General features: G+C 36.2%; 1 protein-coding gene across 3 annotated transcripts in view; it reads left to right on the top strand.

The window, feature by feature from the left end:
* Nucleotides 1-18,487, top strand: part of RB1CC1 (RB1 inducible coiled-coil 1) — a 77,653-nt gene extending 59,166 nt beyond the window's left edge. For 2 of the 3 annotated variants that reach the window (XM_066992990.1, XM_048072422.2), the window contains 9 exons: nucleotides 1,823-1,982; nucleotides 3,779-3,887; nucleotides 4,003-4,243; nucleotides 5,188-5,239; nucleotides 6,556-6,603; nucleotides 10,309-10,367; nucleotides 12,177-12,313; nucleotides 16,861-16,931; nucleotides 17,517-18,487. In XM_066992990.1, coding sequence (XP_066849091.1) covers nucleotides 1,823-1,982; nucleotides 3,779-3,887; nucleotides 4,003-4,243; nucleotides 5,188-5,239; nucleotides 6,556-6,603; nucleotides 10,309-10,367; nucleotides 12,177-12,313; nucleotides 16,861-16,931; nucleotides 17,517-17,594 — 955 coding nt within the window. In that variant the 3' untranslated portion in view covers nucleotides 17,595-18,487. The remainder of the gene's footprint in view (nucleotides 1-1,822; nucleotides 1,983-3,778; nucleotides 3,888-4,002; nucleotides 4,244-5,187; nucleotides 5,240-6,555; nucleotides 6,604-10,308; nucleotides 10,368-12,176; nucleotides 12,314-16,860; nucleotides 16,932-17,516) is intronic. The other variant, XM_066992991.1, reaches the window with a different exon arrangement.
* Nucleotides 18,488-20,979: the final 2,492 nt, after the last annotated feature.

Below are 20,979 nucleotides of genomic sequence, written 5' to 3'. Positions count from 1 at the left end.
GTTCCCAACTTAGATTAACAGAGATTAATTGAACAATGCAATTTTTATAATTACTGTCATTAAGCAATTTGTTTAGCTAAAAGACTTATAACTTTGAAAAAATATTAAAAGTGTAGTAGGACTTTTGACTGGTTTTAAAACTGAATTACCGATTTGATATCTTCCAGCCTTGGGATTTTCCAGCTCAGTGGTGAAGCTTTTCCATAAAGCATGCATGTCGTATCTTACAGATGGTTTTAATTTATTTAAAAACAAATTTAAATTTAATCCAGCACAAAAATGCTTTCTCTGGCATTAAAAAAAAAAAGACTTGCCTGGGTGTCTCACAACTTATTTTGTTCTCTGCTCGTTTTCCCTCTGACTTCTGAAATCTCAAAAGGTTGTTTTGTCACTGTGTGCACTTAGTTCTTTCAGGGCCTTTGTATTTACATCTTGTGACAGGCTTTCTGAGTGCTTAGCTACTGCATCATATTTTGTATCTTCAGTATATGCCCATGTGGTAGAGCAGTGGCAGTGTTCCTAAATATGTCCTTTGTCGACTTAAAGTACGGTAGTACACTGCTTACTTGCGAGAGGAACCCCAGTCCCTGAAGAAAGGTGCTTTTCATATCTGAAAGAAAAATAAAGGTTAGGTAGGCATTGTAACTAGTGCCATAGGTACTGAGCATCCTTAGAATAACAATGAACTTGAGTGTCATTTTCCAAAGAGTTGAGAGTTCATTCAGTTCATCTGCGAGGCAGATGACACCTCTGGTTTGGTTTGGTGCAGCTAACAGTCTTGGGTTTAGGTTGGTGCATTAGATTGGCACTCAGGCAACCTGGAATAACACGAGTAATGATTTTTTGTTTGTATTGTAAGATGCAGGCATACCTCCTTACGCTTCCCAGCCAACCTTTTACATAGCTCTCTTAACTGGATAGGGAGAATTGATGGCAGAAACAGGTGAGTTTGTGCTGGATGATACAGTGAAGAATTCTTGAAGCATTTTTAGATTAGATGTGCTTCTGGGAGTTGGTATATTAGCGCACACAGTGTTTTGATTTCAGCACAGTCTACCTAATGTCAGGAGACTGTCCCTGCAGGCTGCTGAGACCGGGGGAAAAAAAATTTAAAAATGACACATGTATGTAGATAGGTTTGGGGAAATTTAATTTATATAAAATATAACTGGAGTAGTGGAACAATTGAAACTTAAAATAATACAAGTTTTCACAAAAGTTGCTGAACAAAAGGGATTTGTCTGTCCCAATACTGTACACAATGGTGGTATAACCAAACTGTTTCAAGAGCTGTTTAATGTTGTTATTAATCTTTCTGCCTGAGTGGCAGTTAATGCTTTCTTTTCTTTATGATCATTACTGCTGTTCTTCAGATTCTGCAAGCCAGTGTTGTCTTTTACATCTGCATTCCTTTGAATTATTGCTGAATTGCTTATTTTTGTAACAGTACTGTAGACTTTGCATTTTGACATGCTAAAAATCTCAATGGAATTGATCTGTCATTGTTTCTTGTTTCACCACTTCCCATACCTTTGTGTTCAAAAAGGAAAAAGTCCCTCCCTCAAGAAAATTTCAAAAGTATAGTCACTGTAGTGCACTAGAAAACAGAATGCCCAAGAGTGTGAATATGTTGAGATGTACGTGATTAAAAATAGAATGGAGTATTAATAATGACTTAATTGGAATACAGTTACAGTATTTGTTAAACATTTCAGAGAAAACTGTCTCAAAACTGACTTCTGATTTGTGTGTTTCCTTCTTTCCATATATTCTGGGACTCTGTATATGACATAAATTTAAAGCCTAAACATTTTCTTTTAAGTCCTCCCACTGAATCATCTGCTGAATCAAGCTTGGTTGCTGAACTTCAAGAAAAGCTTCAGGAAGAAAAAATGAAATTCTTGGAGCAACTTGAAGAACAAGAGAGAAGAAAGAATGAAGAAATGCAGAACATCAGAACATCGCTAACTGCAGAGCAGCAGGTAAAGTTGATTCTTTGTTACTTTCCCTCCTGTGAGAATGTGTTCTTTTGCTGTTTTGAAAATACGGACTTCTTTTTTGCTATGTAACACACATTCAGAATTTGTACTGTTTTGTGGAGTCATATGATGTGTTAATGAAATTCAGCACTCCATGGTTTGTTTGTTAATTGCTTAACTATCTGTGAAATGTGCAATCCAGATTCAAGTACTGTTCTTCCGTCACTTTTGCTTGTGTTGTTATGCTAGTTCTGTAAATTGTATCTGTTAATATATTGAACTCCAGAAAGATGTCACTTAAGTGCAGTTTAAGTTAACAGTGTTATTCTGTGCAATACATGATTAAAGCTTTGAAATACTAATTGATTTGGAATGCTACTTAATGGCTTTTATCCTTTATTAGCCTGGGCAGATGGTGTTTGAGGTTCAAAGCAAATGTGATCTTTTACTTCTTTCTAAACCTATATTAAACAACTCTATGTATTCCTCACCTTGATACAAACTCATACTACACTGATTTAATTATTAGAATATCTTTAATGGTGCATTTTTTTCTTTTTAAAATGTCGTGAATCTCTGATTTTGTAGAGGTGCTCAGTTCTGAAATTAAATCTCTCTTAGTAACAGCTATTATCTACAGCTTAGCGTTTAACCACTAAGAAAGGTTTTTCTGTTTTAAGCACCTCTACTTACTTTAGTTATAATAGGATCAAATAAGGTCAGAGAGTGTAGTAATCAATCAGCTTGGTGAATGAACTTTGAATCACTTGGTACAGAGAGCAGAAAATCAGACAGTTATAAGGAAAAGAGTATTTTTGAAACTTTTGGACTGCAGACATTAATACTGAAGTGAGCCATACATAGTTAATAGGGATGTTTTATAGATTACTTTGATAATTTTAAGATTTCTTTTTGTGCTGGAATCTGCCTTAGTATGCCATTTTCCTCATTATCTAATAATCTTCATTCATGCAGCAGAGCATGGTAGGGAAAGCATTAACATCAAATTCCAATGAAATACAGAACCTAATTAAAAATAAATAAACATATCCACCAGTGCTGAAAACTTACAAGACTTACATTGCCTCCAATGATTGCCGATTTCTCTGTGTATTTAACCTCATACTTGATGTCATTTTCACCTTAGCAATGTTACTTAAGTTTTTACTTATGCTTATGCTTGTGATGTGTTATGTCATGTGAGTTTTATTAGACAGACATTTAGTAAAGTCTGCAATGCACTATATAAGTTCTATAACCAGTTAAGTAAATTGTGATTTAAGAGAGATGAGTAGGCATAGAAAAAAAAAATAGAAAAAATAGAAATAGAGAATCTAAAGCTAATCAAGGTCATGACTGGCTCCTAAAATTCACCTGAGTGAAATTGTGATTTAAAATATCCTCTTAATAGATGGTTGTTAATTTTTTGTTTCTCATCACCACAGCCCTAAAAGTAAGAGGTATGAGGGTGTAATGGTTAGTAGAGGGATTCATATCATAGAATCATTAAGGTTGGATAAGACCTCTAAGACCATCTGGTCCAACCATCCCTCTACCACCATTATCACCCACCAAACCATGTCCCTAAGCACCACATCCAACCTTTCCTTGAACACCGCTGGGGACAGTGACTTCATCACCTCCCTGGGCAACCCATTCCAATGCCTAAAATTTCCTCAGTATGGCATCAAAACAAATAGCTTATTTCTTGCTTGGGCCTTTGTTTTACATTTCTCTCTTCTCTTGCTCTACTTGTCTCATACATTTCCTACTTCAGTAATCCTTTTTTATGTTTTCAGACCAACTTTAACACTGTTTTGGCAAGAGAAAAAATGAAGAAAGAAAATATAATTAATGATCTTAGTGATAAATTAAAAATGCTAACACAACAGCAAGAAAAAGATAAGGGTAAGCATACTGTGAAAGTATTTCTTTTCTATTAGGACAATTCCATTTGCTTCAGGTTGGTTTTGCTCCTTAGTTCTGCTATTATTAAAGGAATTTTGATTTATTTGTGTCATAGATTTGATTGAAACACTTTCTGAAGATCGAGCTCGTTTACTTGAAGAAAAGAAAAAGCTTGAAGAACAAGTTAATAAGCTGAGAAGTAGTAATCTTTCTCCGTCAACCTACTTAGCAGCAGCTTCAGAAGCTTGTGGAGCATGTGCAGCTGATATTCCTGCTGACACAGATAGATTGGCTTCTGACATTGCAGCTGAAGGGAGAATGGATTCCACAATGGAAACCAGTATGATGGCTGTGCAGTAAGTATGGGGCATCGTAGTAGAATTGCACGAAGCATGCTCTCATTCTTTGTGTGCGCTGTTGGGTGTTCTAATGTACAAATGAGCATGTTTAACACTCCCTCCACCTTTGATATTATTACTAAGAATTTTCTTTTAAATGTACACATACAATTGTGGCATCACAGTCATCAGAAATGCGTGGTTTTGATGGCTTTGAAGTAGACAGCCTTAAGGGCCTTGCAATTATAAGGTAGAAAACTACATCTAGGTGTATGAAATATAAATCAAGTGGAAGAAGAGCAATTCTAATTGCTAAGAGTAATTGTAATTGACCTAGGATGAGCTAGTAGAGTGTTTGCATTTTTTGGCATATCTTTTGAACAGTGGCTGACTCATATCAGACACAAGAAACTTCATGGTTGGTTGAGCATGTGACTGCTGTAGATTGCATAACGGTGTTCATGTATGAGTGGGAAGTGGACATACCTGCCCTTGGTAGAAATTAGGCTAAATCTTGGGCTGAATCCTGTGAAATATTCAGAAATGGCCCCATTCTTCTTAAATGACTGCAAACTTATTATTTATCAGTAACTGAAAATTCACTGGATTATAGAAGGGGGAAAAAAAGCTTTTTCCTTTTTTTCAAAGGTTCTGCCAGAAATATCAGTGCTGATTCTTAAACTACCTTTCTGTGCTGTAGTTTTGTTTTTTCTCCCCCAGCTTCTCAGCTACTTTCCCGATTCTTCTCTTTCCTGATTCTTTCTTTCCTAAATATATACCCTGCCTATATACTAGGAATGCTAGTACCAAAATATTCTGTAAACTCTGAGGTAAGCTACTTATCATGCTAGCAGAATGACAGCATTCATCTGTGCGTGAATGAGAAGGGGGGGGGAAGCACTTTAGAGTGTGTGGGGAAAAATACTGCTTTTAATGTACTCATTTTCTTTTTTCTCTTTTAGTGAAAATGTCCATATGTCTGAAGAAAAACAGAGGATCATGTTGTTAGAAAGAGTGAGTAGATTATTTGTGAGATTAAGAATTACAGCTAATTATTATAAATGTCTGTTATGTACTCTGGTGCAATATAGCATCAGCAAAGCTTATAAATATCATTTCGAGGAACGCTTTCTGTTTGTATGAATTTCAGATTGGTATAAGTGAAGTCATTCAAAGTAAGTATTAATACACTGTATTTATACGAGGCCTAACTTAATGCTCATTTATACTTCATTCTGTTTATATAGATTTTGGGATAAATGAGTCATGTGTAGTATTTCTTCTTTTGGAGTAACAGTTCATTGATCTAGGGAATTTTTTACCATGGAAAAAATAGTTTGCATTTTCAAATCAAGGCATCCCAAAACAGTTGGACGTGAATCAAGGTTGGTTTTATGCGTTTCCTTTGGAAACAGGTTACTTCTACTCTTAGACTGTTACTACTTCGATGATTTTAGTTCTACCTGGGATGCATTATAATCCTAATTTTGCTTCTGTAAAAAGTGAGATAACACCTGTTTTGAATGTTCATATTACGATTTTCTGACTTTACAGTAATGCTCCTACATTATTTATTTAACGTGCAGGTTAGGTTTGTAAGTTTAAACGTAAGACTTGCTTCCCTGCCTCTCCCAAATAATATATATTAATTTTTTTTACTTCTGTTACACCTTTTATTTTGAATGTAACTTTCAGCATACATTAAATTATGGAACCTGTTTGAAATAAGCTTTTTACTTATTCGTAAACAGTTAAATTAATCCTCAGTGATTAAACTGAAATCTTTCAGGTTCTGGTCATTTTTAACAATCTAGTCATATTTAACTCCTCTCTAGTTGCCTTTTTTTTTTGCCTCTTCAAAATTGAAACCCGAGTTTCAGTCTTTAGCCTTCAGTTTTTTAGGATCACTTAGACTGAATTCTGTGATCATCAGGAGAACTTGAATGTTGAACCACATAATGCGAGTGACTGGATGTTTCTGATTAGGACTACTTGCACGTTTTATTCTGTATTCTGCTTGCGAAGGATTTGTCATGGTTAGTAGCTAGCAGCCACAAAATAGTAATATATATTTTTTTCTGTTTTATCAATGGCATGTTTTCAAGTTAAGGAGAATGTGTGTGGAGATAAGCATAGTTTAACAGTAGTAATTGCTGGCCTTTGATCTTTGCACAAGTCTTCATTCAAAATATGTTTTGATACTGTTTTAAAACTGAAGCAAGTAAAGATTTCTATTGTGCAACTACTCTGGAACTGGTAGTGTCAACATTATTTAAGATGTGTATACTGTACAAATTGTATTAGTTAATCAGGTAAGATTTTTCTTTCAGACTTTGCAGTTGAAAGAAGAGGAAAATAAGAGATTAAATCAAAGATTGGTAAGTGTTTGTGCAATGCACATCTTTTAAGTACCTTAAAAAGATTACAAATTTTAAATTTGTTAAAATTTGTTCAAATATAAAAATGTGGTTTATTAACTACAAAAGTGTTTTAAATGGTAATGCAAGTGGCAAATTGGTGATCTGATAACCTTTGAGTTACCTCAGTTTAGCAGTTTTCCCACAGAACAGATGAATATGATTGGAGAGACTTCTTCCCAAAAGCACAGACTCTCCAGCCTTGGTGTGGGGGGACTAAATTTCAGTGTCACCAAGGTCTTTGAGAACAGTAGATTGAAAGCCAGTTTACAAGTTTATATATATGCCTGCACATTAAGCATATTTAGCAATGACCTGGAGATTGTTTTTGGAAAACTGTTTTTTGATGTTAGCATTTTAGAGGATTTTTTGTTTTTAGAGGATTTTTTGTTTTTAATTTTCAAAATAGGGATGCAGCACATTAGAATCCAACAGTGCTGTTGGCTCTGTCACATTTCTGTTACAAAGTGCTTTTAAGTTATAAGCCAAAAATCTAATTATCCTAATAAAGCATTCAGAGTACTCAGAGACCCTTCCACCTGCATCTGTATTTTTATCAAATGTGAAACTTTAATTTTGCTTAGCTACTGAAAATACTAAGTCATCATTTTTAACTTATATGCTGAAATATTAGTCAATGCCTAAGGAAGGATAGAGAATATGCTGACAGAGTTCCTTTAATTCATGAGCTATGAATCCTCCTCGATTTATTTAGCTACAGCATAGTATTGCTAGCAGATCTTAACCTTAATTTAAAAAAAAGTTTATACAGGAAATTGTTAGTTCTACTGGCAGTTGAGTGGTTGGACTGGCCATGGAGATATCCATTTATTTAAATATTGACATATAGCTAGGAATTTTGTAAGAACTGGTATCTGTGTGGTTGGATGAAGTTACATGTCATAGCAAACGTGTTTAAATTTCTTCAGTTACATAACAGCAGTCAGTTTTCTGTCTGGGATACTATTGAAATTTGGTTTAGAATTTCCTCCTGTTCTCCTGTTACACATTCAGGTATCAAATGATTTTTTTTTCAAAAGCTTTCCATTCCACATTAAAACATGTCCTTAAAAATCCTTCTGTTGCAGATCATAAATGATTGCACACCTTTTAAAGCATTTCCTCATATTTGTTTATTCAGAATGCTATTAAAGTGCACACAAGGCATTTCTGTATAACAAATGCACTGGACAGTCTGCCAAACTTCTCTGTAGTATCCTGAATTAAATTCTGGATCTTTTGTCATCTAAGAGTAAAATTAAATTGAAGGAAGTCTGGTGTTGTACAAGATAAATACAAAATTATTTTTGTTAGTGTAATTAATAACAAGCTGTATAGGAGAAATTAGCAGATCATTGGTGTCTAAATCTATTCAAAATTAATTTCTAAATGGGCATGAGAACATAACTTCTCAGTTCCTTACATGTAGGTCAGCTGTTTCAAAAATAAAATATTTTGTCGTCTCTTCCTCCTCCTTTCTCTCACCCCCTTCCCAATACTCTTCTAAAGCTAAAATATACATCAACGTTAACATATCAATATTTATTTATATCCAGCTACCTCAGATAAGGAACCCAGAAGGTGTACTGCATAATAAAAGAATCTTCACAGGTGACTGGATTTTGCAGTAAAGTTTTTGGGTTACCTCTTTTAGCAATATAAGATAAAAAGGAGCTTCTTTTAATGACAGGAATGTTGTTACAGGATTTTCATTACTTTATATGAGCTTGAAAAAACTTCTATTTGTGTGTTTGGTTTACATGGCAAGGTTTTGGTAGTGGGGCAGCTTCAGGGTGGCCTCTCTGAGAAGAGTCCAGAAGCTGCCCCATTTTATATAAGGGCCAGTTTCAGCCAGCTCCAAAAGGAACCCGCAGCTGGTCAGAGCTGAGCCAATAAATGATGTTTCTGCCTCTGAGAGCAGATTTAAGAAAGGAAGAAAAACGGAGCAGGTGGATGTGGCCTGGAGGAGGCTGCGGCCCATGGAGAGCCCCCGCAGGAACAGGCCCCGGGCCGGAGCTGCAGCCCGTGGAGAGGAGCCCACGCAGGAGCAGGGGGTCTGGGGGGAGCTGCCGCCCGTGGGGGACCCGTGCTGGGGCAGTTTGCTCCTGGGGGATGGACCCCGTGGTACGGAGCCGTGTGGGAGCAGTTGTTGAAGAGCTGCTGCCTGTGGGCAGCCCCCGCAGGCTCAGTTCGGGAAGGACGGCATCCCGTGGGAGGGACCCCACGGGGAGCAGGGGCAGAGAGGGACTGTGAAGGAGCAGTGGAGACCAAGTGTCAGGGACTGACCGCAGCCCCCATTCCCCTGTTCCCCTGTGCTGCCTGGGGGGAGGAGGTACCCTCTTCTACCTCCTACAGGAGGAAGGTGGTTTTAGTTTTTCTCACTCCTCTAGATTGTTAGTAATAGGCAATAAATTGTATTAATTTCCATATGTTGAGTCTGTTTTGCCCTGGATAATAATTAGTGATCTCCCCATTCTTATCGCAACCCTTGAGCCCTTGCCATCGTGTTTTCTCCCCGTTTCCCTTTGAGGAAGGGGAGAGAGTGGTTGTGGTGGGGTTCAGCTGCCCACCCGAGTAAAACCATCACAATTTAAGCTATTTGAACTCTAGTTAGAGTATTCTTAAGCTTTGCCTAGTTGTAGTACAAATGTATTTAATGCTCTCATTTGTTCTGTGCTTTTTCTTTAAGTTAGAAATGAAAAGGTACAAGCTAGCTTGCATTTTAATTTAAATTTAACAGTCCAATTAAATGAAAAACTTTAGTCTTAACATCTGAAGAAAACTCTCAGATATTTTTAGAGAAAAATCTAAGTACATGATAAGCAGGTGACAACTTTTCTTGCTAGATGCAACTCTTCAAGTAAGAGAATTACTATGCGAGTCAAATGAATCTAAGAAAAAAAGAATCTGCAGTCGGACTACATAAAGAAAACTGCTGAGAGGGTCATCAAAAGTCAGGAAGTCAGGAGCTTTTTGTGTTGTGCTGGATTCAGTAACCTTGATTTGTCTAGCCATTTATACATAAATGATCCAGAAAGTAGGAACCAATGGAAAAACTACTGAACCTTTAATCAGAGTTTCTACAGGACACTTATCAAAGTGTAGACAATTGCATAAATTTACATCAGATTAGCTTCTCTTTCTAGTTGCTTGTATATGGGTTGGTATATCTTTGTAAATACAGAGCAGTAGCTTTACCCATTTTCATTTCTTATTATATCATGGTTACTGCTGATGGTGTATGTACATGTGGTCATTTTTGCATCTAATTTACTTTGTTACAGTTGGTTTGTGTGTCAGTATTAGAGGAATTTAAACTGAATTAAAGGCGAATATTTTACCATCAGACTTCTTAGAATGCCAGTGGATTCTGTGTTGGTGTGTAGCTATATCATAGATCTTCTGTATACCCAGAACAAATTTTCAGTAGCACTGATCTGTAAAGCACTCGTTAATAACAAAGGAGATATCAGCTATTTCATAAAGGTAGTTATTTAAAAAAAGCTGCTACAGAATAAGCTGAAAGAAAGATACTCTTTTCTTGAGTGAACATGATCTACAAGAGCAGGCAGGTTTGAAAACAAATGATTTCAACCATATTGTTGCCTGCTGTTTACATTTCATCATAGTTTGCCAATTCTTTATAGCTTTTTTGTTTTTTTATAGATGTCCCAGAGCATGTCTTCGGTATCCTCAAGACATTCTGAAAAAATAGCAATTAGAGAGTAAGTACATATTTGTTTTCCTATAGTTGGATGTGCCTTCAGTAATAAGTTGTTAAAGAATGTCACAGTTCTTCTGTCCATTCTCTTTGATGAAAAGGTGTATAGATCATCTTTATAGCTCACACATCAGCTATTGAACCATGCCAGTTCAGCATAAATCAAAATTTATAAACATTTCTTTTTAAAAAGGCCTTTCTGAATTCATTATTGAATTTTTGATTTCTTTATTTCCCTGCCTTTCTTTATGCTGTTCATAAGGCTAGTATTTCATGGGATTTCTAGAATGCATCCAGTATTTTCTTTTAGATTTACTTTTTGTTTAGCTGTTATCTTTCTGAAATCATGCTGAGAAAAAGTAGAAGGAATGCTATTAATACTGAATCTGTATAGTGCTCCATTGTATTTCAGTAGAATTCTACTTTCCTAAAATCTTTCCACTTACCTTGAGAGAATGAAATTAACTCAAATATTAGGTATTATGGAACTGTTAACATGTGAAGTTGTTGCTTGTGTGTGTGTGTGCGTGTGTCAATTGTTGAAAAATTCAAAAGCTACAGACAGTTGTTTTCAAGTAATATTTCAGTTTGAGATTGAGGAACATCAGAAGTGATTTTTTGGAAAAAAAAATACAGATTATTCCTATAATGTTTTCTGAACTGCACCAAATTGCATTTTTACTGTAACAAGGGCAGTATGTACAGAATCAACCTTTCCTTTGAGCATCTGAATATTATGGCAGTTCTCATGGTATTCTCTGGGAAGAAAAATATTATGAAAGAAGAATTCACCTGTCCAAGAGAAATATCTTTTGAGTCATAGTCTGTCATCATAGTCTGTCATCATAATCAGAACAGAGAGAAAAGCTGGAAGTGTTACTTAATCTGAAAGTGTGCATTCAAGCATATGAGCTATATTTCTCTCCAGATATACTTGTCTATACCTGAGTATCTTTGTGCCCTTCCCCACCCGCCCCCCCCCCCAAGAAGTGTTTCCCCCCTTTCTTTGACACTTCCTCCCCCACATTCAGTATAATAGTAATAGTATAATAGTATTTATTCTTAGTGTTCTCATGGTTTAATGCTTAATTTGTAGCCATTTCAGACTTCATTTCATTCATGGGTAATTAAATCACTTCCAACACATTTGCACCGTGAAACAACTTGGAGACAGAAATTCTCTGACTTCTGTCACTTGGCTGAAAAACTTTGTGGCTTGTGTTAACCTGCTGTGAAGAGACTTTTTGAAACTTTTTATGTAGTCACCAAAGTATTTTTGTTTTTATCCCTTTGGTCAGAGTCAGATGAATATTTCATCCCTTCTTTGTCCTGTGTGCCTAAAATTTTAAGATATCTACGTAAATGCTTTGCAGTATTTTTATGTGATCAAATGTGTATTTATATGTGATCAAATTAGCTACAGTTTAAAACATCAAAAGGCTGTTTGTAAATACTGTGGTACAGTCGTCATCATCATAAGTATGGGTGAGTATAAGTCAATTTAAAAAAAGACCTTAGTATTTTGTTAGGTATTCTTGTTTATATTTTAAAGCAAAGCTGTCAGTTCTTTTGGAAAAAAATAATAAGAGCTGATGGATATAGAAAAACATTTCAAAAACATACTTTTTAAACAGTAGAGTTTTTGTTGACTCCAGAATATACAAAATGTATATGAATTGGCATAACAAGTAAAAAATTCTGTGTTGCTTTGCAGCTTAATCTCATCCTGCGCAGTATGTGGAAAAATATTTCGTGTAATTTATGTAGTCTTAAACTTTCGTGCTTTTTTCACTAAATTCCTTAATATCTCTAGTTTTCAGGTTGGCGATTTGGTTCTAATAATCTTGGATGAAAGACATGACAACTATGTATTATTTACTGTTAGTCCAACCTTGTATTTCTTGCACTCAGAATCTCTTGCTGCACTGGATCTCAGACCAGGTGAGTGTGGTAAGTGTCAAATTATTTTCAATATTTGTCTTCCTACAAATAACGCGTAAATTTCTAACAGTAAGTGATATAAATACGTATGTGGTAAATACAACAAGTGTGTAACATAAATAGCTACTAGCTTTCTTTGTAGCTTTTGCTATTTGATACTAAATGTTTTTCAACACAGAACACTTCAAATCAAAATTTCATGTAGGTATTGATATCTCTGAAAAATAGAAAAGAATATCTGTATCTTCAAGCTGTAATAAATAAATGCCAATTTTATGCACAGCCAGTGTATATTAACATAGAATCATAGAACAGCCGAGGTTGGAGGGGACCTCAAAATAACATCACATCCAACCTTTTGTAGAATAAAGGAGCCTGGATGAGATTGTCTAGTACCCTGTATGGTTGCATCTTGAAAACCTGTAGTGATGGGGAATTCTACCACGTCTCTGTGGACTCCAGTGATTGATTCTTCTCACTGTAAAACATTTTTCTTATATCAAGACAAACCTCTTCCAGTGCAGCTTGTACCCATTGCCCCTTGCATTCTCCATGTAGCTGTTTGTGAAGAGATCCTCTGTCCTCTTTGCAGCTGCCCTTTAAGTACCGGAATACTGTGAGGTCTGCCCAAGCCTTCTGTTCTTCAGGGTCAAAAGACCTGCCTACAGCCTTTCCTCATAGGGCAGCTTCGCCAATCTTTTGATCATTTAGGGAAAACATTCTATCAGGCCACTTAGCTATTCAGTATCAGCAATAACAGTGTGTAATCGTGTAGGTCTCAGGCCTATTATTATGTGGAATTTGTTTTCAGTTTCTTTTTTATTTGATGAGGATAGCAAATGCAAAACCCATTATCACAGATTTCTAGGTTGGAAGAGACCTCAAGATCATCAAGTCCAACCTCCGACCTAACACTAAGTACTCCGCTAAACCATATCGCTAAGCTCTACATCTAAACGTCTTTTAAAGACCTCCAGGGATGGTGACTCCACCACCTCCCTGGGCAGCCCGTTCCAATGCTTAATAACCCTTTTGGTAAAGAAGTACTTCCTAACTTCCAACCTAAAACTCCCCTGTCGCAACTTTCGCCCATTCCCCCTCGTCCTGTCACCAGGCACATAGGAGAACAGACCAACCCCCACCTCTCTACAGCCTCCTTTAGTGTACCTATAGAGAGCGATAAGGTCGCCCCTGAGCCTCCTCTTCTCCAGGCTGAACAAGCCCAGCTCCCTCAGCCGCTCCTCGTAAGACTTGTTCTCCAGACCCCTCACCAGCTTGGTCGCCCTTCTCTGGACTCGCTCGAGCACGTCCATGTCCTTCCTGTAGTGAGGGGCCCAAAACTGAACACAGTACTCGAGGTGCGGCCTCACCAGAGCCGAGTACAGGGGCACAATCACTTCCCTAGACCTGCTGGCCACACTGTTTCTTATGCAAGGCAGGATGCTGTTGGCCTTCTTGGCCACCTGGGCACACTGCTGGCTCATATTCAGCCGACTATCAACCAATACTCCCAGGTCCCTCTCGGCCAGGCAGCTTTCCAGCCACTCATCTCCCAGCCTGTAGCTCTGCTTGGGGTTGTTGCGCCCCAGGTGCAGGACCCGGCACTTGGCCTTGTTGAACTTCATACAGTTGACCTCAGCCCATCGCTCCAGCCTATCCAGATCCTCCTGCAGAGCCTTCCTGCCCTCGAGCAGATCGACACACGCACTTAGCTTGGTGTCATCTGCAAACTTACTGAGGGTGCACTGGACGCCCTCATCCAGATCATCGATAAAGATATTAAAGAGGACCGGCCCCAGTACCGAGCCCTGGGGGATGCCACTAGTGACCGGCCTCCAACCAGATTTGACTCCATTCACCACAACTCTCTGGGCCCGGCTATCCAGCCAGTTTCTAACCCAGCGAAGCGTACGCCAGTCCAAGCCCCGAGCAGCCAGTTTCTTGAGGAGAATGTTGTGGGGAACGGTGTCAAAAGCCTTACTGAGGTCAAGGTAAACCACATCCACAGCCTTTCCCTCATCCACCAAGCGCGTCACTTGGTCATAGAAGGAGATCAGGTTCGTCAAGCAGGACCTGCCTTTCATAAACCCATGCTGACTGGGCCTGATCGCCTGCTTGCCCTGCAAGTGCCGCGTGATGACCCTCAAGATAATCTGCTCCATGAGCTTTCCTGGCACTGAGGTCAAACTGACAGGCCTATAGTTCCCCGGGTCTGCCCTGCGGCCCTTCTTATAGATGGGCGTTACATTGGCTAGCTGCCAGTCAACTGGGACCTCCCCCGATAGCCAGGACTGCCGATAAATGATGGAAATCTCATTGTAACATTTCTGTCAAAACTTTGCATACTCAGTTCTTATTTTTAATATGTGACTTTATGACTCTCTTTAAAGATTGTCTTTGGATAAAATGTGTTGTCTTTCTAACTCATCTTCTGTGAAGTGACTTGAATTTAGGTTCATGTATTCACGGCCCTAAATATGTGTCTATAATAAAATGTAAGCTCTAGTATAGGGGGATTTGTAAGCAATTTTTTTGCTGATAATTTTTTTCCACTGTATTTACGTGGTGTTTAGCAGGACTCGTTATTCTTCAGAGAGTAGTTTCTATACCTTTTGTTTATGTCCAGGTTGGTGGTACATTTGCTTTTTCCTTTGTTTAATCTTCAGGTTATTCATTGGCAATTTTTGGCAGCTACGTAAACTTAACTAAATTGAAGTATTAATCTTTCAGATATCAGGAAAAATAACAATGTTTAGTGCATTACAATAAACTGTGCTAAATTAAATAGATTCATGTAAATGTCTTTAATCTATCACACCTAATTACGTTTTGCAAACCTCCCCATCCCACCATACTCAAAAATCTTTGTTGCAGAAATATCTAAGAACATGCATCAAAAGGAACTTTATTAATTCTGACTTATCAGTGAAGATGTATATCTGCTGTTGCTTGTCAGAAGCTGTTAATTTATACTCAAGCAGCAGACCTCGTTATGTATTTCAGTTACAATGAAAGATAAGACCACAAAGTTCTAACTGAATTCAGAAACTATTGAAGAATCCGTGCTGTATGTTTTCTCTTACATGTCTGGGCAGAATTCCTATCTTACAGATATAATACAGTCTCAAATACAGTCTAACAATGGCATTAGCATTGCATATGTAACTGTGAAATATGACTGACTTTCTTACTGTTGGTTTACATACATAAGGTAACCGCCATTTCAGTTTGTATATTATTCTGAGTATGCAATTCACTGAACTCTGTTTTTGAACAGACTTAGTTTGTTCCGTCCTTACCACTTGCTAACCAGAGGTAGTGTTAAGCTTGAGAAAACTGCACGTAAAACAACCATGAAGACTTACCTTTGGAACACATTTATTTCTAGCTCAGCATTTCAAGAAACAGTGTCTTGATTCTATTTCTGTATCAGAAAAGTAGGGAAAATGAAATAAAGGTTACTTCAGTATTATTTGTGACAGATCAGAATTGGTGTGGACCTAGGTACTACAAATTATTGCTTTAAGGTCTGCCAAAAACAACATAAATCTGACCTTTGGTACCAACACGTATAAATTGTTAATATTTTTGTATAGATCTCTACAACATTAAGTGGCAGGGACTTAGGCTGTCATAGTCCTCCATTAAGAACACTTAGAATGTTAGGATGATGCTGAAATTGGTTGGAAGACTGCAGGATTTGTTTTGTCACACATTGTCTGGATATGGAAGTTTTAATTTGCAAATTTCAGGAATGGATGGCATCTTTCTAATTTATGTGAATTTAATGAAGTCCACAAGACAAGCAAATTCAAAAAAAAATCATCTAGTATTTAAATCACAATATATTGTTGTACAGCGTTCAGGTCAGATATGAATACGTTCTACTGATATGTAGGAGCTTTGAGCAGAATGGAATCTGCTTTATTATTAATAGCCAAATTAATTTTGAAGAGTAAGATTAAAACTTCAAACACCGGTTCTTGAGTGACTTATGTTCTAGTTACTAGATCCAGCTTTTCATAGATGTGTTTAGAAAGCACTGATTATGCAGAGCATGTTCCTTCAGTCTGTTTTTGATACTTTATTCATGCCATGATCATTGATAAAATATATATAATTTCTTGGAATAATAGACAAGTACACGTCCTTACTCTTACTGGAATCTATAAATGCTGAAAGTTTTATATGGAAGACTTTAAATCTTTTGAAATACATCAAGAAATTCTCACCCTAAATCTGACTAAAAGGTCAAACAAGGTTGACTAGAATAATTCTGAGTCATTAAATTTTCAATTTTGATTTGGTTTTCTCCTTGCTGATTTTAATTTTTCAAATAAAGTTTGAACTGAAACGTTTTTATTTGAAAATGCCAGTAACCCCATTTTGACACCTTTGAATTTCTTATTTTTTCATGGCTTTAACTTTTTTATATGGTTTTTGGACAATTCATGTTTTCAAGGAGAATGTTAACAAATAATATTTAACTATAGTTAATATAGTGTCCTGTTGTCTGTAGCTGACTATCCAAAATAATAAACATATTGTCTCTTTAGCTTCAGGTGCATCTAGGAGACCTTGGGTGCTAGGAAAAGTTATGGAAAAGGAATATTGCCAGGCAAAAAAGGTAAGCAAATTGGAATAGAAACATCATCTGATTACATTAATAGAGAAGAAAAACAGATGAAATGTTTGTACCAATTATAAAAACTATACTCTTCACATAATGAGTACTTCAGTATAGAGATTGTCCAGGGTTCTGCCATTCTTGCTATATTTTTTGAGTCAGTGAATAGCAAGAGAGAAGGGGAAGTAGAAAAAAAGAGTAAGTGAGCAAGTGGCTTGGGTAGGTTTGCCTCTGGAAAACCTGCCTGTGTGATTAAACTTCATATTTATGTTTGGATCCTAGTGACTATTTCCATCAACCCTGTGTAATAATATTTCAATGATCTGTAGGGTACAATTCCTAAACTTCCGTTCAGTTCCTAGTAAGATTTTGGTACCTTGAAACCATCAGAATTTTACTGGAATCAGGGAAAATGATGAGGTATCTTTGGAGACCCAGATAAGGCAATACTTTAGTATGAAGAGATACAGAGGAACCTTGCCCGGGTCTGGCAAACTTAGAGGGATGGGAGTCAGTTTTTATTTAAAACAAAAAACAAAAATAATCCTCTGATTACATTTCTGATGTGCTTTTTTTTTTTTGTAGGCACAAAACAGATTTAAAGTTCCTTTGGGTACAAAATTCTACAGAGTGAAGGCAGTACCGTGGAACAAGAAAGTATAACGCAACAGAATTTCAGTTCATTTTGTCTCCATTCTTTTTTGACTTGTCCTTCAGTGCTTGTTCATCGCTCCGAATACCAGGCCATGTTTTTATACTGAGGTCATGTGACAAGATACTTCACTGATGTACTGCTTTTACTTTTTAACAGGTCACATTTTAGAAACAAGAATTTCATCAGAATCTCTGGCCCTGTTCAATTTTTTTACCCAGATAACTTTAGGAGTGTGGACCAAATGAGTTCATTTTCTGAAAGGGCAACCACATGCAACATGGTTTGCTAGCCATGTTAATTGCCTGTTAAATATACATTAGCTTGTATTTAGGTGTTAAATGTTAGTTACCATTATTACCAGCATATGTCCTTTTGTGAAATCATTATCAAAGTACTTGCACTCTTTAACAGATTCTTTATATGTGTAAAATTCATCAACTATTTAAAGAGGAGTGTTCATTGCATGCAGATAATCATATAATTTTTCTTCAACATGAGTTTGCCTCAGTAGATGAATAAAAATAACTACTGCAACTTGTTTCATTACATGAAAATGTTCTTTAATGTTTAAAAAAAAAAGTAATTTGATGGACTGATTTTGGAAATCAGTCACAGTTAGATCTGCAATCTTCAAAAGCACTTTCGATGGATTGATCACACAGATTCTGAAGGGAAGACTCACGTGCTGTTTATTCAAAGTGAAGTGCTTGTTCTTCCCAACAAACCAGAAATCTTGTATTAATCTATTTAGAAAAATCATATTGATGAAATTGTATTTCATGGTTGAGTTTCAGGAAAAAACTCATTGTACATTAACCCATACAAGAGTCATTTAAGTAACAAATTATTGTAATTGTAAAAGACATGTAGAATTTTAAAACAATAAAGATTTGAAACTGTATGTTTGAAGTATTTGTGTGCCTTTTAAATATTAACTTTCTATAATGTTTATTTCATGTTAATCTGTTGCAGCTTTTAGCTGATTACTCAAAAAAAGTTTCATTACAACTACGTTTTCACCAGAAGGAGTTAGTGTTCAACAACATTCAGTAATTGCCTTGTAATAATAAAAAGAGCTTAAGTAGGTAGATGCTAATTTTGTTAGCAAATAAGACTGATAATGTGACATTTTTAAAAACAATTATACTGGCTACATTTTAAAAATATAGTCTACTTTATTCTGTTTTATTTTTTCAATAATACTATAAGAAGACGCACCACAAATGAGTAACCAGCTGAAAGAGAAATTCTGGATTCAACAATAAGCTTATGTCTAGGACTTAAATTATCGTTACATAATTATATCAGTTGTCTTTGGAAGGTATAAAGTTGAGGAAAAGAAAAGATAAAGAAATGATCACATGAAAATGTCGATGCTTCTGCCCGTATGTTGAAAATATTATTTCTTCAGACTAGCTAGTTCACTTGAATACCCAGAAAATCCTGTGTCTGATTTACTTTAAAACAAGCAAACAAACAAAAATTAAATTCAGATTTTTATTTTTTTAAATTGGGAAATGCGTAGACTTGGAATTGTATCTCACCTTTGATTAAAATAAAACTAAGTTAATCTCTGGAAAATAGGATGGCATTTCGCCAAGTGTCTTTCCAACCTGACTCTTAAATTTGCTAGTTGATGGATGGACTTTTTTAAAGCTACTTAGTTTAAAAAAAAAAAAGTTCCTTGTTCTTCAGGAACAATATTACCATACTTGAGCATTACCCAGTGTCAAATATGTAAATAACATTAATCTATAAAGCAAGTTTAAAGGTCCTGTAGTCAGTTGGGTCAAGTGGTTTGCGAAGGTACACACATAGCACTATTCATTCCTTCTAATAAGCTGTGTGTTCAGTTGCCTTGATACTTTTACTCCACTGAAAAAATTTCTCCAGTCCTTAGATAATCTTCCTACTCCTTTGAGCCTTATTTGTCTTTTAGGGACTCATCTCCTAGAAGCCACTAGGCCTAGCTATGAGACAGAGTCCTTCTATTTCTAGGAGAATGGTTACTCCTTGAGTAGCAATGGATCTGCATAATAGTGTGTAGTTCAGCACTACAATGTAAATCCCACTCTGCCATTATTGAATTGCCTACTTCAAAGATAAGTAAAAGGTTCCCCAGATCCTTCATGGAGAGAAGGATGTGTTTGTGAAGTTCTAGATTGGATAAAACTGTCAACTTTATTACGGGCTTACAGAACTATGCACCTACAAAACTCTACTTTTAGGGCATTCAAAAATTAAATTGTGTTTCTGGTACTCCAACCTTTAAGACAGCACCAAGGTCTCTATCTTGCTACATTTTGGATGACATTAGGTCATTTCAGCTGCTTGGATTATCTTCCTGAGTGTACAACTCCATACTGGGAATTTTTTAACAAAATAAAATCATTTTATCTTTGTCTTAAAAGTCTGTGCTTTCATTTGAAATTAGTCAAAGTTGTTTGTGCAGATTGAAATTATATGTAACTTTTATGTGGACAGTAGCAGTAGTGATGCATGGTGCTACAAAAGTTTGCTTGATTTCCTTCTGATTTCTATCTTATCATAGACAAAAACGTGACTGATGCTTATAGAACCAAGAAACACACAAGCAATTTCTGAGTGTGAACTTGTGTTTAGCCTAAATACTTTGATTAAAATAAAGTACTGTAATGCAAACCATGAGGGCAGAAAAAAGTCCTTCCCTGCTGATATCTGCCACTTAAAAGAATACCAGGATATAGCTGTTATTTTTACATGACATCATACTTCTAAAATATAAATAACTAGCAATGGCTTTGGTTTTTAGGAATATTTGTCATGTGTTTCATTTTATAATCTATGTATATTCAAAATGGAAAGTCTGTCAAACAAACTCCTAACATATTCAGTAATGATTCTGAACAGTCATTGAAAAAAATTTAGTTTACATATTTTTTGTATGTCACAGCCTTACTGGTTCTTGAAACTATGCTTGTTATGCACCACCTATGTGTTTCATCTTGCTCCATAATAAAACTTTGTATATAGCTATATAATTTGGAGGAACAGCATATTCAGAAGTGGTAGGGGAAGGCCGGGAATTAGTTAGGTCATGAGAGATTTCTTTCATTGTTTTGTGTGTGGCTGTGTGTTGGAAATGTATTTGACTTTTTTAAAAACAAACCCTCTTGTGCTACTGCTAATATATATTTAGTCTGTAAGTCTGGCTTTTAACAATAGCAACTATATTTTGAAGTGCAAAAAGTAACATGAAGAGTGGATAAAGTTGATTAAGAGCAAATCTTATCCTGTAGACTTAAACAGAAAGGAGGTGATAATTTAAAATGACTTTAAAAAAAAAAATCTTGGAAGTCTGTATCTGTTTGAGTGCTCTGAGAGTTACGTGGCTTTTGCACCTCTGCTGCTGTA

Source organism: Anser cygnoides, chromosome 2 (genome assembly GCF_040182565.1).
Source record: "Anser cygnoides isolate HZ-2024a breed goose chromosome 2, Taihu_goose_T2T_genome, whole genome shotgun sequence".
Classification (NCBI taxonomy): domain Eukaryota; kingdom Metazoa; phylum Chordata; class Aves; order Anseriformes; family Anatidae; genus Anser; species Anser cygnoides.
The sequence above is the reverse complement of the archived record's forward strand: the minus strand, read 5'-3'. Positions and strand labels throughout refer to the sequence as shown.